Source organism: Bos taurus, chromosome 6 (genome assembly GCF_002263795.3).
Source record: "Bos taurus isolate L1 Dominette 01449 registration number 42190680 breed Hereford chromosome 6, ARS-UCD2.0, whole genome shotgun sequence".
NCBI lineage: Eukaryota > Metazoa > Chordata > Mammalia > Artiodactyla > Bovidae > Bos > Bos taurus.
This window is the reverse complement of record NC_037333.1, coordinates 68,292,623-68,309,207: the sequence shown is the minus strand read 5'-3', so window position 1 is coordinate 68,309,207 and position 16,585 is coordinate 68,292,623. Positions and strand designations below refer to the sequence as shown.

General features: G+C 41.9%; 1 protein-coding gene across 1 annotated transcript in view; it reads left to right on the top strand.

The window, feature by feature from the left end:
* The window catches only part of USP46 (ubiquitin specific peptidase 46), a 74,538-nt gene extending 69,268 nt beyond the window's left edge, over positions 1-5,270 (top strand). Inside the window, exons 8-9 of the mRNA NM_001192444.2 lie at positions 392-470; positions 1,329-5,270. Of these exons, the coding sequence (NP_001179373.2) occupies positions 392-470; positions 1,329-1,430 (181 nt within the window). The 3' untranslated portion in view covers positions 1,431-5,270. The remainder of the gene's footprint in view (positions 1-391; positions 471-1,328) is intronic.
* The last annotated feature ends 11,315 nt before the right edge of the window (positions 5,271-16,585 follow it).

Genomic DNA, 16,585 nt, shown 5'->3' with positions numbered 1-16,585 from the left:
ACGGGACCACCAGGGAAGCCCCATTCACTGCTTTTTTTACCTGACTTCCTGAATGGACCTAGATGGAGCCTAGTGGGTGTACAATAATTATGTGTTAATATTTGTTGGATTTGAGTGTCTGTTTTCCCCAGTGGATTGTGAATCCTTCAAAGACAGAGACTTTATTCATCTTCCCTTGTGCCCAGCACAGTGTCAGCACCCAGGTATCTCTCTGTGAGTTGTGGCCAAAGACATGTGGACGTGGACATGACTTATCCAAAGTTCTCTGTCCCAGTGATAGTTTTTTTTTTTTTTTTCCCCCAAAAAAGTCATTGCATATAAAGAGCTACATAGAGTTTTATAAAGAAGTAAATGTTAACTTAGTAACATTCTTCTGTTTGTTCTTTTCCAGTGGTCCTAATCGTGGGCATTATATTACTATTGTGAAAAGTCATGGCTTCTGGCTTTTGTTTGACGACGACATTGTAGAGGTTGGTATGCAGATGATTATATCCAAGGGAGCTGGGGCGGAGACAGTGTTTTGGGATGTGTGCATGTGGACATTTTCTAAAATAGGCCTGTATTCCCGTCATCTGACTTGAAAACAGCTTACATTTCTCTCAGAAATACATTCCGCTGCTCCCCATCCTCTCTGGAACGGGAGAAGGGGTGAGATCAGGGGCTCATCAATACTGTATTTTTGTTAACTGATTGACCACAGACGTGGGACCTCCTTGCCATCCTAAGTCATGTTTACATGGAAGTCCTCTTTCCTACAGTGACTAAAGCCTACTCTGGGACCAAATAATAAACTTCAAAGTTGTATTAAAATCCTTTTATTATACCAAAATTTTCTGATATTATTATTGAAAATTTTGTTTTCTCTCTGTTCAACCTAGAATTCTTTATATGACACCAGAATATTCCATATATTGATTTTGTTGTAACGGAACACTAGCCGGAGAGACTTCCATACTCAAAGACATGGTCTGTTTCAGCCCACTTAAGGTAGCAGTAAAGGGAATAAACTTTGATGACCTGAATAAATTATGCTTATTCCCAAGAGCTCCCACAGTATACCGTTTGAAAGATAGAAGTCCTGTCTTCTTCAAAGAGTGCAGACCTATGGTTGCTAATAGTCGAAAGGGTGGCATTCTTTCCCAGTGATTTGCAGCGTATGTCTTCATGTTCTCTCGGTCAAGCCTGTGGAGTTACCCACTTGCTGTTGAAAGGTCCCAATTTTATGACGGTGTTTCTTACATTTTCTTGTGCATCCCGTTAGCCTTTCTTCCCTTCTCCCAGTAATCATGTTAAACCACTGTGTTGTTTCACTTCTCTTTTTCTTGCAGAAAATAGATGCCCAAGCTATTGAAGAATTCTATGGCCTGACATCAGATATATCAAAAAATTCAGAATCTGGATATATTTTATTCTATCAGTCAAGAGAATAACTTAAAGGACTGTGGAACTAACTCGAGTGAGGGAAAATGCACTCGGACCTGGTTTCTCTGCAAACGTCCCTCCTCTCCAGTGGGCCACCGATGCACGGCATCACTCCAAGTCTCGGTGGTCTGGCTGCGTGACTCTCTTCCCCCTTCATTTTTCTACAAGCAGCACTACTCGTGGTTTTATGTTAGTCTGAGGTAGAGTTAACTGCAATCAGACTGTAGTAAGGTTTAGATGAATAACATTTGCTAATTTTAGTTTCAGGTACATGCTATGCCGCTGTCTGGCTAAATTAGAATGCCATTTCTTACAAACATCGACAGTCTATTTGGGGTCTTTGCTAATCTTTCTAAATGGCTTCTGGGGTCTCCTTTCAATGCATTCCTTTAACTTGCCCCTGGAAACATTGCTCCCCATTTTTAGCTTCTCTGCCTCTTTTCTGACAGAAGGACAGAAGAATGGGGTAGATGCTTACCTTTTAGAGCTGCAACTATAGCTTTAAGTTTGTTCGAGTGAAAATGTTTTAAAATTGAGTAACCTCAAAACTGAATTCATCTTCTGGGTGGAACAGGGCGAAGAGAAGCTGTTCGAGGATGCCCAGGGCTGTGCCCACCCGGCCGTTACAATTCCAGGGGCTGAGGAGGCGTGGAGCTCAGGGCAGGCGAAGCCAAGAGGAGGAAGCTTTTGTACACAGTGGAAAGTTGCTTTTCTTCTCTTTCTACCAAAACCAAGTTTCAGGAAAATAGCTCTGTGCTCTTTGTTTTTAGTGATGCTCTTCTTCTGTCCTGTGAGTTGTATCTCTCCTTTATCCGGTGCTGCTAAGCCTTCCAGGGTATCTTTCCAACCCCACTGGTGTTCCATGGTCAGAGGCGGTAGGGCTGAGACACCACGGGGACTGCCACCCACCCAGCTCTGCTTGGCCAGGCAGCACCAACACCGTCCTTTCCCAGGAAGAACAAAGACGCTGCACCTGTCCTCCCATCAGCCACACTGTACAACAGTTCATATTTCAGCGTTTCAGGTCCTGGCAAGCCCAGGGCTACCGTGGAACCTTCTCCAGAGGAGATACTGGAGTTAGCTGGGGATGCAGGTGGGTCAGAGGAAGTGTCAGTGGGCAGGTGGTGCGATGAACAAAGTGGCAGCATTTCTTTGGCTCAGGCTCCCAGGATGTTTGACAAGACGGAGTTTTTTGGAAGAACCTCATCTCACCATAGTTTTACTTTTTTTTTTCACTTTTGTTGTATGTATATTTATTAAATCATTTGAGTATCGATGCCTTTTATTAAAAGGTTCGATATGCTGTTTTGCTGTTGAGCAGGTTTTTGGTTTCCTACAAATCTTATGAGGTGTAGATCTCAGCTTCCTGTGGGAAGACCGCTGACTTCCATACACTATAATATACTGTGAACCTGTTATTTTGTTACCTAATACATCAGCGAAGGAACACGCAAACTTTTGGCATAATGTGAACTAAAATTGAAATTGAAAATGTTACTGGCCATTTTGCAACAATTAAGAGCATAGCACTTTATCTAGATGAAAACTGGATTTCTTTATCTTTGAAGTATCTTGAACTGTTTATTGCTCACAACTTCCATAAGCATGCCACCCTTCATCTGTTCATGCTTGAAGTGAAATGTTTTACGTTTCACTGGAGAAGACAAAAACAGGGTGATCTTCATGTTATTGTTTTATACAAGTGATGAAAATATACCTTGCCTTGTTTAGAGGCGAATTCATATTTATAAATATTTTGTCTTTTTTCCCTCCATAAGACTTATGCAGTTATCGCTTACCTGGAAGGTGAGTTTTCATCCTGTTTTTAAGAAGAGATGCTTTTCAATTGAAGGTGACTGATACAGGGAGCTGTTTATACTATACATAATCCATATATTTGCAGGTTGCAAAGTTTCAAAAAACGATGGCTGATTCCTAATATAGTTGGAAGTGATACATGAGAAACACTGTTAAAATTATCTGTGAAGTGACTCTTGAAGCTAATTTATGAGGAAAAAAGTTTCAATTGGAAACCTGTAGAACTAATGTGTTGTTTAGTCGTGAAGTCATGTCTGACTTTGTGACCCCATGGAGTGTAGCCTTGCAGGCTTCTCTGTCCATGGGACTTTTCCAGCAAGAATACTGAAGTGGGTTTCCTTCTCCAGGGGATCCTCCCAACCCAGTGATCCAACCCGAGTCTCCTGCAATGGCAGGCAGGTTCTTTACTGCTCAGCCACCAGGGAAGCCCCTTAGAGAAGTATTATCTGAGTGCTAAGTCATAAATTCAGTACTTTGGGGTTTTTTTGGATGAGCAAAAAGTTTTTCTCAGTGATTTAACTGAAATAATTCCTTTTAGTAGAAAAGGTCAGTTAAAATTCAGTGTTCATGGATAAATGTTTGCATAAATATTGAAGATAATACAAAGACATTAACATGGTCGTGTGGTGCAGGAAAAAGAAAATTGAGATAAAAATACACGTATCCACCAACACACTCCATCAGTTTTTTAAACTTTAGCACTATCTGGGATCATCTTCCCCCTTCTTCTTTAATAAATGAAAGAAACACTAGGCAGCTACATCCTCCCAAGTCATTTCACTTTGTGTGAAGACTAGAGTACATAACACTTCTTTATTTTTCATCCCTCGTTCGTTGTGTGAAGCAGGGATGGTGTGGGATGTGTGAGACCATTCTGAGGTGAACGATAGCACAAAAGCTCAGCAATAGTCCCTCAAATGGCCAGGGTTTTGTGTGTCATTTTTCTGGCAGGAATGGGCAGGCTTGCTGTATTTCTTCTCACTGCTGGGTGTTTTAAAATAAGTTACAGTGTTTGCCACTTTCAGAAGAGAAGGAATGTTTGCTTTATTGGTTACTTCCTTGTTTAACATCTAGCTTATGATACAGTATGCTGAAGTGTCATTTATGTAAAAGTAAATATTGGTAGAATGCCGACGCCCAGTCTTGTTATTCTGATGCATTTTCCATTCCGAAGAAACACGAAGTGAGCTGGTTTGAAGAGAGCCAAGGAGCAAAAACGCAAGAGAGTGGTGCTTTGTCGAGGAAGCCAGTCATACTGGTTTTATAGCTTGGTATATTTTGGATTTCAGATGAAATGGGGAAAAAATGACAGAAATGGTCCCTATGCATTTATTTTCATGGATACCCTTAATTTTCATGGGCATGCCTAACAATGAACTATGTTATAACTGGAGCTTAGGGCTTATTTTAGATATTGGAGTGTAGCTTTATTACAAAGATGGATTTTATCTATAAACATTGCATTTTGATCAACTTTGTACGTTCATGTGTATTAAAATATTGTGCACTAAATGTTTTGCCCCTGTCTGCTATTATATGGTCAAGGCATTTATCAGCACTAGTGTGATTCACTCATGTAAGTGGCACGGGTCAGGGAAAGTTATTTCCTACATTTCTGCCTAATTAAATTTGTTTTTCAGTATTATATTAATATATTTCTGGCTTCCATTTCTATGTAACCAAAATAGTTACTGCATTTGTGTGGCACATTTGACTTTGTTGCAAAAAAAATTTTTTTTTTTTAGTTTTTATTTAAAAAATCTGTACCTTTTTTTTTTAATGTAACCAATTCAAGCACTTTAAGCAATAATGTCAATCTTGTTAAACTTCAATCAGTTTAATACCCTGCCTCTGAAGTTGTTGACAGAAAAATAAAGAGGAATTCTCTTCCTAGAGAATTATATCTGAGTAGTGTTAACACACATGGATTTAAAATCCTTTTTATAAAATGTGAGTCCTTGGCAAGTCTTATGTCCAGGTAATCAGTCCAAGCCTGATTTTGAGGCATTGTAGAGGATATTCTGGTTATCATAGTAAAGTTGCCACTATTGTTGAAGTTCAGAAAGTTAGGGTTCTGGAGGGTACTCACCATTTTTTTGAGTCAGAAAAAGCAACACAATCCAGAAACCTGGGTCTGGGAAGAGCAAATTGAGAATATCAGTGAAAAACAGAATTAGGGTAGGTATATTAGGTGTAATGAATTGCTTAGCTGAGATTTTGCATAGAAAATGCCCTTTATCGGTTATGAAATAAAAGATCCATTCTCAAAATAAGGCAGTGGCTTCCAGCTCATTGATCTCATGGGCATCTGGTTTCTAGGAAAGAATCGGTGTGGCTTTCCCCTGCCCCCAATACTGGCAGCAGCCACAGGCCTCTGGGTAGGGTCTGAGCTGCACAGACCCCAGCGGGGTGCACACCAGTCCCACCACTGGCCTACCTGGAGGGGGGCAGTGTGGGCCCATTTCTTGTGGTCTCAGCATGTGGCTCCCCAGGGCTGATACTCAAGCTTGCTGTTAAAATGTCTAAGGTTTTTTTCCCCCAACAGTTACTTCAAGGGGTCCCTGTGTGGACAGGAGATTGTCATCTGAATACATTTTCCTGGGCCCAGTGACGGGAATAAAACCGCATAGACCAAGAGCAGAGCAACGTGCCTTGAAGTCTCCCGGGTTCCACCCATCTTAGAGCAGCTCAGGTGAACCTGGCTGAGCTGCGTGGCCTGCTTTTGTCCATCTGCTGAAAAGGTTTACGGGATAAGCCTGTTGCCACCAGCACAATACAGTTTCTGGGGTGTGAGAATTGCCCGTTTCTCTAAATTTCCCTCCTCCTGTTCGCTGAGACTTCAAACCCCTTGAACAGAGGACGAAGACTTCCCTTTCCATGTCTTGTATCCCCATGAAGATTAAAAGGCTTGCTAAATAATTTTTCCTCCTGAGGGAAGATTTTGATCTTGGGGACAGAACTCTTAGACTTGTCTTAGAGATCCTCCAGGCTTCCCAGGTGGCATTAATGGTAAAGAACCCACCTACCCATGCATGAGGCTCAAGAGACGTGAGTTCAATCCTTGGCTCAGAAAGATCTCCTGGAGGAGGAAATGGCAGCCCACTCCAGCGTCCTTGCCTAGAGGATCCTATGAATAGAGGAGCCTGGTGGGCTACAGTCCATAGGGTCGCACAGAGTTGGACTCAACTGAGCAACTAAACACAACACGGAGAGATTGGAGAGATTTTTAATGAAGACATCACTTAGCACCTGGAAGTGCTAGGCATGGGGACAGGAGTTGGGAGGTAAAAAGGTGAAGCAGATAGGATCCCCTTTCTAGTATCCTGCCTCAGAAAAAAAAAGTTTTGTGGAAAAGAAATTTAAATTGTGGAAATAATGTGAGCAGCGGAAGCCATCACAACCTGCTACATTGTGGTCTTCGGCCTGGGTCTTCTGGTGCAAACGGGCACTGCTGCAGCTGGTGCTGTGGGTGAAGCAGCCAGCTCTTTTTTCCCCCTGGGTCGCCTTCCTGGAGTCCCCACTTTCCTCCTCGCCTGAGCTCTGTGTCGCCTTCACCTTCCTTTTAGCTCCTTGTAGCAGGGATGACCCCATTTTTAAAACAACGCATAAATCCATTATGTTACAGTGATGGACTCAGGCATTTTGCTTGTTAATGCTCATGTTAAAAGAGCCAGAATATTGAAGATCTTCACAGGATTTTATGAATAAATTATCTAAAAAAATCTCCTTCTGTGACTACCGAATAATGAGAGCCTAACTTTACTTCACCAAAATCAAACACGCATCAGTTTTCAAGCCATTTTACTGACCTTTCAACCTATGCTCCCGTTTTGGATTCCATTATATTTTAATAGTGCTTTTGAACAAAGCACATTAGGAGCTTACAAACAAATGTTAGATAGCTTCATTCTGGTTCTGAGACACCAAAGTCAGAAATGACATTAGATTTTGTAAAAAGGGCCCCTAATTTTGTGCTTATTATCCATGTGATGGTTCCTAATAAAGTATTTATTAACAACCTTGAGGTTATCGTATAAGTTACATCGATGTGTCTTTCACTTTTTTCCCCTTCCCTCAAGTGAGCATATGGGCTGGATCAAGGAGGTGTGAAATTCCACAGAAACTGCACAGGAAGGTTAAGCGTTTGTGTTGTGGGTGGAAATCTTTTCTAACCTCCTCCTAATAGGGAGCTTGGAGAAGAAAACTGAGATGTAGATTTGACTTGGCAGGAAGGATAGTTGAAACCACTATTTCTATATATTTAACCAAGCCCTCCTTCTATGATCCAACTCAACTGTATTTGTATTTCAGAGTGTCTCTTAGTTGACCTTGCCTGAGAGAACATTCTGTGCTGAGATAAATGAAAATAAACACTAGAAAAATTTGAGAGTGAGCTGTCATATCTTCCACAGAAAGCTAAGTCTCTTCACTGCAGAGCCCATCTTGAGTTAAGAATTGCTTGTTTCCCATGCTGAGGGGTACAAGAATATATTTTGATGGGTTATAAGACTTATGTAAAGGAGAGACTCTTCCTCGCTCCCCACCAACCCCATAGAACAATTTGAAAACTCTTTTTGAAAAGAAATTGTTTGTGCATATTTTCCCACCTCTGTTACCCTAAAGCCCAGACAACAAAAAATAAGTATAAATTAGCCTAAGTATGTTGCCAGTGCCAACTTGGATTTACGAGGCTCCAGCAGAAGAAGGGGTGAAGATTGTAGAATGGAGAGAAACCTTCCTCCTGGACATTCATTGACTGACCCGATCTTTGTGTCAGATTCGAGGAGTCTGGGAAGATTAAGAAGAAGCAGCTCATGGCAGAATCTACCCTCAAATGGAATTGGTACAGAATGTAGAATAAGTTGGCAGGGGGTGAATTTCAGGGGGTAAGAGGAGGGGAAAAGGTTGAGACCCTCCTAATGTTTGTATATATAGAGAGAGGCTGCTCTATTGAAACCTCACGAAACAGCAAACCCCCAAACTACAACTGATACACGCAAAAGAAAAAGCAACCCAAATAACACTACAGATGGTCATCAAACCACAAGAGAAGAGAACAAAAGAGAAAGGAACGGATAGAGACCTACAGGGATTTCCAAGGGGTACAGATTCCATCCTTGGCGGGGGAGCTAAGACCCCACATGCCTTGAGGCCAAAAAAACAAAACATGGAACAGAAGCAATATTGTAACAAATTCAATAAAGACTTTAAAAATGGTGTATGTCAAGAAAAAAAAAAATCTTAGAAAAGATCACTAAAAATAAAACCCCAAACAAAAAAATAGGAACATACTGATGATTACCTTCTAACGTGACTGCATAGCTTCTGACCTCAGGTGTCACTGCAATGTCTGTCCCAGTCTGTGCGTTTGCCCTGCAGGGTCAAGGGGGAATCCCAGTGAGCCCCACAAGTGCCCCTAGCTGACAGACAACCTACGGGCTTGATGGCCTTTCTGTCGTCCTGACTTTGATCTCTAATAGTAAAACTTCAGACTCGATTCAATAGCAGTTTGAGAAAGCCCAGCTGGACTTGGAATCACAAATCCAGGTTCCAGTGCAGGCTGTCGTCCACTGGTGCTGTCACCGTAGCGTGTGCGAAAGGCAGAGGGTCAGGAAGCAGAAGGTCTGAGTTCACGTCCTGACTGTGGCGTCCTGCTTGGATGATGTTAAGACTTTGTCACCTGTTGATGTTGACTTACCAACCTGAGTCAGATGTTGGTCATAATGTTGCGGTTGGGATGCTAATGAGTGGTGTTTGGCAGAGGGACCCTTCTCTGTAGGTCCTCAAGGGAGATAGAGATGCAATTGCCAAGACAATAGAATGCACATGAGAGCTCAGTTACTTAAATAGGAGGTTGTGGGGTAGTGTAGCTATACTATTTCATTCAATCTAATCCCCACAACATCTTCCAGGCATAAAAGACAAAACTAAAAAGAGCTGAGTGAAAAAAAAAAAAAAAAACCCCAGTAGCCAGATAGCCAATGACAATTATGCCTGGGATGTTGTCTAAAAATGGGCTGTGCTGTTTCCTAGACATAAACAATCTCACAGGACACCAACCTCAGACAAGGTCATGGTGTGATCATGATGAAATGAAATAAGACCACTTTGTAAGTTTGCCCAAGTGTGGACAAAAACCAGATCCCTGAAAACCACAAAATACCAAACCTCCCTCCTGGACCAGTTCCCAGTCACTGCTGCTACTGGACCAGTGATGGCGTCAGCACCACTCCCATCTGTCCTGGGTGAGATCTATTAAGATACACAAGCAAAGGACTAGCCCCGCTTCCTGACAGTACCTGGTCCAGAGCTAAACCCTGTTCCTTGAACCCTACCCCAAATCGCCAAACCAAAGCCTTGATCCTGTTTAAGTTCTAACAGCCTCTTACTGAAATCCCCCATGCTTCCCCCACAGTGTGTGGTCTCTCTGAGCTTTAAACACACTTGTGAACCACAGCTGTAGTCCTGGAGGTCTGGCTGGAGAGCATGGAGTCAGGACTTGCTGGACTGAGAGGTCAGCTGCTTCCTGGGGTCAGCCTGTGGCTGCTGACCTCATGGCTGCAAAGGAGAAAGCCAGTTCAAGGTTGTCTTGAGCGTCCTGAGACCTCAATCTGCAGTGACTCCCACCCAGAGGGAATGCAGGTGTAGGGCTGATTGCCAAGGAGGCTTCTTACAAGTAGCTTTGGATGAATCTGGGCCTCATTTTTCCCTAACCTGTAAAAGAAAGAGATAACAGGGCCATGATGTGTAGAAACTGCTAGAAAGCAGAAGAGGTATTTAATATGATTATGAGCAGGATATGGTAACACTGACAATTTATTTATTGCTTACGGATTCCTGGCACCCCCATACCTACGCTTAGACTCCCTCAGGCTCAGCTGTGTCTGTCTCTAGAGCCCTTGAGTTCACTGTCAGAACCCCTGTTTGGGGCAGGGTCTGAAACCAGTAAGATGGGGCCTGAGCTCCACCTGTAGGAAGAGTACAAAATCTACTTCAGGAATTCCAATTTTCTATAGCAGACAAGGTCTCAGTTCTTTCCAGATCTTCTGTATGTGCCAAAGAGCTCTGTATTTAGAAGCATACAGTTGGGTTGGGATAAGAGCAGAGGAGGATGAAGACAGGTAGCAGAAGAGGTGATTGAGGACTTGTGCTGGGTCTAGTGCCCTCTAGTGGTGATGGTCTAAAATAGCTCCTGATTTTTTCTCAAAATTGTTGGACATGTCTTGCTTTTATTTTATATACATTATTTGTCCATGGGTTTTTAATAGAAACAAGCCAACCTAAAATCTGACAACAGTTACCTTGGCTCAAAGCCAAGGGTTAAGTTAAACAGGCCGTCATCTTTCAGCAAGATGGGGCAACACAGGGTCAAAGGAGAGAGGAAAGAAACCTCCTTGAAGACAGAGACTGTCCTGTTCACCTCTGAAGTGTCATGGCTAGAGAAAGATGAAAACAAGAGCATGAAGTCAAGCAGGAGTTAGAGAGAAGAGGACTATTGGTTCCTGGTCCAACTTAGATTGTTAATGTCACAAAGCAGAAAGGGAAGAAAAAATATGGAAGGAAAGAAAAATAATGACATCTTTGAGAAAGTGATGTAAGGGTTTAAATCAAAGATCTAAGAGCTACTGTCTTCTTTTGGGAAGTGACAGGAGAGCTGCCCACAGAAAGCCAGCTAAGGTGACAAGGCATAATTTACTCCTTATAGTCCAACTAGAGTGCAAACATGCTATTTTATTTTTGTTCTTGTTGTTCAGTCGCTCAGTTGTGTCTGACTCTGCCACCCCGTGGGCTGCAGCATGCCAGGCTTCCCTGTCCTTCACCATTTCCCAGAGCTTACTCAAACTCATGTCCATTGAGTCGGTGATGCCATCCATCCATCTCATCCTCTGTCGTCCCCTTCTCCTCCTGCCTTCAATCTTTCCCAGCATGAGGGTCTTTTCTAGTGAGTCAGCTGTTTGCGTCATGGGGCCAAAGTATTGGAGCTTCAGTTTCAGCATCAGTTCTTCTAATGAATATTCAGGATTGATTTCTTTTAGGACTGACTGGTTTGATCTCCTTGCAGTCCAAGGAACTCTCAAGAATCTTCTCCAGATTTTATTTTGCTATGCACATTTTGGCTAAAGTTCTTCACAAGCTATTGATTTTTGTGATAAAGCCTGTGAGGCCTCACAGGGAGCTGATGGTTTGAGATTTTCTGGGAAATTGTTTTGCATTTTGGAGCAGTCTTACATTATTCTTGTAGAGACCTGTATTTGTAATCCTATCTGCTGACCCCAAACTTTAGCGTATGTAATAGAACTTTAATTACATCAGACTCAGTATTTTTCTCTTCTCTGGATATATAGGAAGTGAAGTATTGGATGGAAAGTCTGTAGTGAAATCTAAGAAGAGGAGTGTGAATAGTGAATGTTAGAAGTGTGAGAACATTCAATAAAGAAAAATTGCAAAGCGGAGCGGAAGGGAACAGGGAGAAAGAACGTGTGTTAATCTTCGTAGGCGAGGCTGGTTAGCATGTGACTTCTGTCACAGGAAGAGTTAGATGAAGCTGGCTGAAAGCATCTATTTTAAAATAGATTTCAAGGAAGGCAGATACATTTTAAAACTTTATTATGGGAAATTTTAAACATGTACAAAAGTAGGATACAGAATAGAATGGATTTCTGAACCTCCATGAACCTGGAGCTCAGCTTCACCAGTTAACTATGGCTATTCCTGTTTCAGACAGAACTCTCAGATCATACTGGAAAGTTACCAAACTAACAAACTTTCCACTCTTCAGAATATCTAAACTGGTAGAAGATGACATGCGCGGTGTAGTATGGCTTGCATTAACCCCCGTCTCTAAGGGATTATCTGCCTAGTTGTTTGTTCCTCTGACTTGAAATACTGTGTCATTCCTCTCAGTTGAAATGTCCTCACATAATGCAGGGTTTTGTTAGTTTTTTGGTGATACAGAGGCATTGTGGTTGAAATAAGCTTACTTTGTATAGTGGCTAAATAATGTGAAATATAGTGGAACTTAAGCTGTAGTGTTTGAAGGTGACCACATTTATTTGGAAAATTATAACAAAAATAATGGCACTTTACTATAGAATATGCATGATCTCACATGTATATATGCAAAAGTGAAAAAGCCCATGGCTATTTCACATGCTTTCTGTTACAGGTTTTCACTTTTCCATCTGCCCCCTACTTCTGGAATTTCCCCAAAGAGATGGGGTTAGTCTCAACATTTGTTTGTCTCTGGCTTTTCCTGTTGGTATTTTTCCTCATGACGTGTCATTAGCTGGTTTCACCGGTTAATGGATTAAACTGAAGAATGCAAGAGAGAGGAAGGACGTTCCTGGATAAGAATGCAAGTTTTCCATAGTCATGTTAAGAACTGGAAGCCCTGAGACCTTAGCAAGACTTGCTTCATTGTTTTCCAAGTCAGAATTACCTAAAATAAGGAGGTGGGGCTGGTAGAAGTTGCCAGGCGTTGAAGCAGGGTCACAGTTCTGTACGGTGGACCCTCGCAGCAGAAGCGGACTACAGGTCCATTTCATCTTCCTGAATCTCTGTCTACCTGATGCCTGCAGAGCTTCAGGGCATTGGGCAGGAAAGAGAAAAGAGTTGGTCTTAGCAGTCAAGGTAGCGCAGGATCCAGAGGGTTTTATACAAGGAACTCACCTTCTCTGTTCCATTGTTCAAATGATCAAAGGCTGAAATTCTCAAACTTTTCATTTAGTAATAGTACCATAATCTTTTTGAAAAATAAAATGTTACGTAAAACCTTACTATTGTAAATACGTACATAGTATTTTATATGTTATTTTATTGGTAGAGTTCTTTAATAACTAAGTCATGTCCAACTCCTTTGTGATCCTGTGAACTGTAGCCCACTAGGCTCCTCTGTCCATGGGATTTCCCAGGCAGGAATACTGGAGTGGGTTGCCATTCCCTTCTCCAGGGGATCTTCCCAACGCAGGGATTGAACCCGCATCTCTTGCATTGGCATGCAGATTCTTTATAGATGAGCCACCGGGGAAGTCCTAGTGTATGGTTCTTTTATAAATAAATTTTGAAAGTTAATGAGAACAAAATGGCTACTTGAAGAACATGAAATTTTGGAAGTGGCAATCTGCTACTGGTCTCAGCATTCAGTTTGTATCTGAATTTTGTTTTTGCTCACAGAGGATTAAGACAATCCGAGTTCACACAAATATATAATTGCAAATTCCTCTTTTGTTTCTGTTGTTTTGTAAACAACTGTCTTGTATTATCCAAGATTCTTTACAATAAAGGAAGGTAGTAGAAGAACTTTTGAGGTCTTCATAAAAATAAACTAACCTCCCAATTTATCTCAGTTGGGGTCTTCCAATGAGTTTAAATTTGATTTATAACACCCTTGAGTATATCTGTTGATTATTTAACCAAGTTGTATTTTAAAAGTGAAATCTTAACACATTTGTGGAACCCCCAAAGCAAGGTTCCATGAAACACAGTTTGAAAACCAACAATCTGATGTTAAAAAGGTAAGGCTTCCTTTTATTTCCTTACCCAAACATCTTTAAGCCTTTAATAGGGCACCATCGTGGCTTTTCCCCCTTTTAGAGAAAGCATTGAACTATTTTTTTTTTTATGCTTTATTGAGATACAATTAACAGATAACTTTGTGTATGTTTAAGATATACAATGTAATGATTGACATATGTATGTACTGCAAATAAATACCACAGTAAGGTTAGTTAACACATCCATCACCTCGCATAGTTACAATGTTTTGTTTTGTGGTGAGAGCTGTCTTACAACTTTCAAATAGTGTTGAACTCACTGTAACTCAATTTCACTAAGATTGGCGGGAGTCTTCTCTAAGACTGTTGGTGGGAGGATGGAGAGGAGGGTACAGCAGCCAGCTTGTTCTGCCTAGGTCCCTGCATTCCTGTCTCCCTTCCCTCCCCTCTGCTCCCACATTGGTATAAAGAGGGTATGTTCCAGTTCAAAAGAGAATCATCAAGAACATGGACTTAATAGTCCTTCCATCAAGACTTCCACATTCAGTATCCCATGGCTCACACCGTGCTTTCTACGAAGTTGTCCGTTTGCTGGCTGTACTGGTAAACTAGCCTAGCTGATATAATCCCTGGCATGCTTTTGCAAGTATTAGTTATTTTGACTACATATCTATTGAGCAACTGCTATGTGCCAGATACTAAGCTAAGCTCTTTGTATGAGTTTCCTCCTTGGGTTCTCACCACTTTGAGACAGGGTCTGGTATCACCATTCCCATTTAGAGATGAGAAAACTGAAGCTGGGACTTCCAGAGTACACTGAGAATCTTTCTGGAGCACTTTGTTCTGGTACCACTCGAGCTATCTGGTTCGAATTCCAGGTATAAATAATGAGGTAGTTTAGAACTTTTGTTTATCTGCGGAATAGAAAAGTGAAAATGATTTTCCAGGCAAGAATACTGGAGTGGGTTGCCATTTCCTGCTCCAGAGGATCTTCCTGACCCAGGGATTGAACCTGGGTGTCCTGCATTGTAGGCAAACGCTAGACCTTTCCCTCTAATAACACAGCTGCAGGCTCTAAAATCAAATGAACACAAATCAGGATATGGGCTCTGCTGCTTACCAGCTCTGTATTCTTCGTCAGTCTCAGTTTCCTCGTCTGTCAAACAGATAATGAAAATAACACTCACATCCAATGTCATTGTGAGGATTACATGAGATGAAGTATGTCAGGCATATAACACAATACCTACCCTTGTGTTCAGGGCATTCAGTACATTCAATGTTGGAATGTGTTTGGAAAGTATTTGCTGTTATTTTGTCATTAATTCATTAATAGAACTGCCTGAACAAAATGGTACCCATCAAATCTTCCACTTAAGCACATATTTAAAATAAGAATAAATGATGTTGTCTGGATTAATCCAGACAACATCATTTATTCTTATTTTAAAAGTACATCATGAGAAATGCTGGACTGGAAGATACACAAACTGGAATCAAGATTGCCGGGAGAAATATCAATAACCTCAGATATGCAGATGACACCACCCTTATGGCAGAAAGTGAAGAGGAACCAAAAAGCCTCTTGATGAAAGTGAAAGTGGAGAGTGAAAAAGTTGGCTTAAAGCTCAACATTCAGAAAATGAAGATCATGGCATCCGGTCCCACCACTTCATGGGAAATAGATGGGGAAACAGTGGAAACAGTGTCAGACTTTATTTTTGGGGGGCTCAAAAATCACTGCAGATGGTGACTGCAGCCATGAAATTAAAAGACGCTTACTCCTTGGAAGGAAAGTTATGACCAACCTAGATAGCATATTCAAAAGCAGAGACATTACTTTGCCAACAAAGGCTCATCTAGTCAAGGCTATGGTTTTTCCTGTTGTCATGTATGGATGTGAGAGTTGGACTGTGAAGAAGGCTGAGTGCCGAAGAATTGATGCTTTTGAACTGTGGTGTTGGAGAAGACTCTTGCAAGTCCCTTGGACTGCAAGGAGATCCAACTGGTCCATTCTGAAGGACATCTCCCTGGGATTTCTTTGGAAGGAATGATGCTAAAGCTGAAACTCCAGTACTTTGGCCACCTCATGCGAAGAGTTGATTCATTGGAAAAGACTCTGATGCTGGGAGGACAGGAGGAGAAGGGGACGACAGAGGATGAGATGGCTGGATGGCATCACTGACTCGATGGACGTGAGTCTGAGTGAACTGCGGGAGTTGGTGATGGACAGGGAGGCCTGGCGTGCTGCAATTCATGGGGTCGCAAAGAGTCGGACATGACTGAGTGACTGATCTGATCTGATGTATATATATATATATATAATTTAATTTATTTATGTTTGACTGTTCTGAGTCTTTGTTGCTGTGTGCAGGTTTTCTTTAGCTTCGGCAAGTGGGATGTACTCTTTGTTGGGGTGCTTGGCTTTCTCATTGCAGAGCTTCTCATTGTAGTGGCTTCTTTTATTTCGGATCACGGGCTCTAGGGCTCCTGGGCTTCAGCAGTCGGGACCTGCAGGCTCTAGAGCTCGGGCTCGGTAGCTGTGCCCCATAGGCTCAGTTGCTCTGTGACACAGGGGATCTTCCCTAGACCAGGGATTGAACTGGTTTCCCCTGCATTTCAAGGGGCCTCCCAACCACAGGATCACCAGGGAAGCCCTGCCTGGATTAATCTAATGAAAGAAATGAGATGATGCTAAAACCATCTAGCTTAATTCTTTGATCCTTTCAAAGTATCATCTCCTCTGGAAAGACACCAGCTCATATTGGGCCTCTACCATGGCCAGTTCTAAAGTTAACGTTTGATATCTTCTTTTCCCTTTGGGCAGGTGGGAGTCTCAGCATAGGTGGATG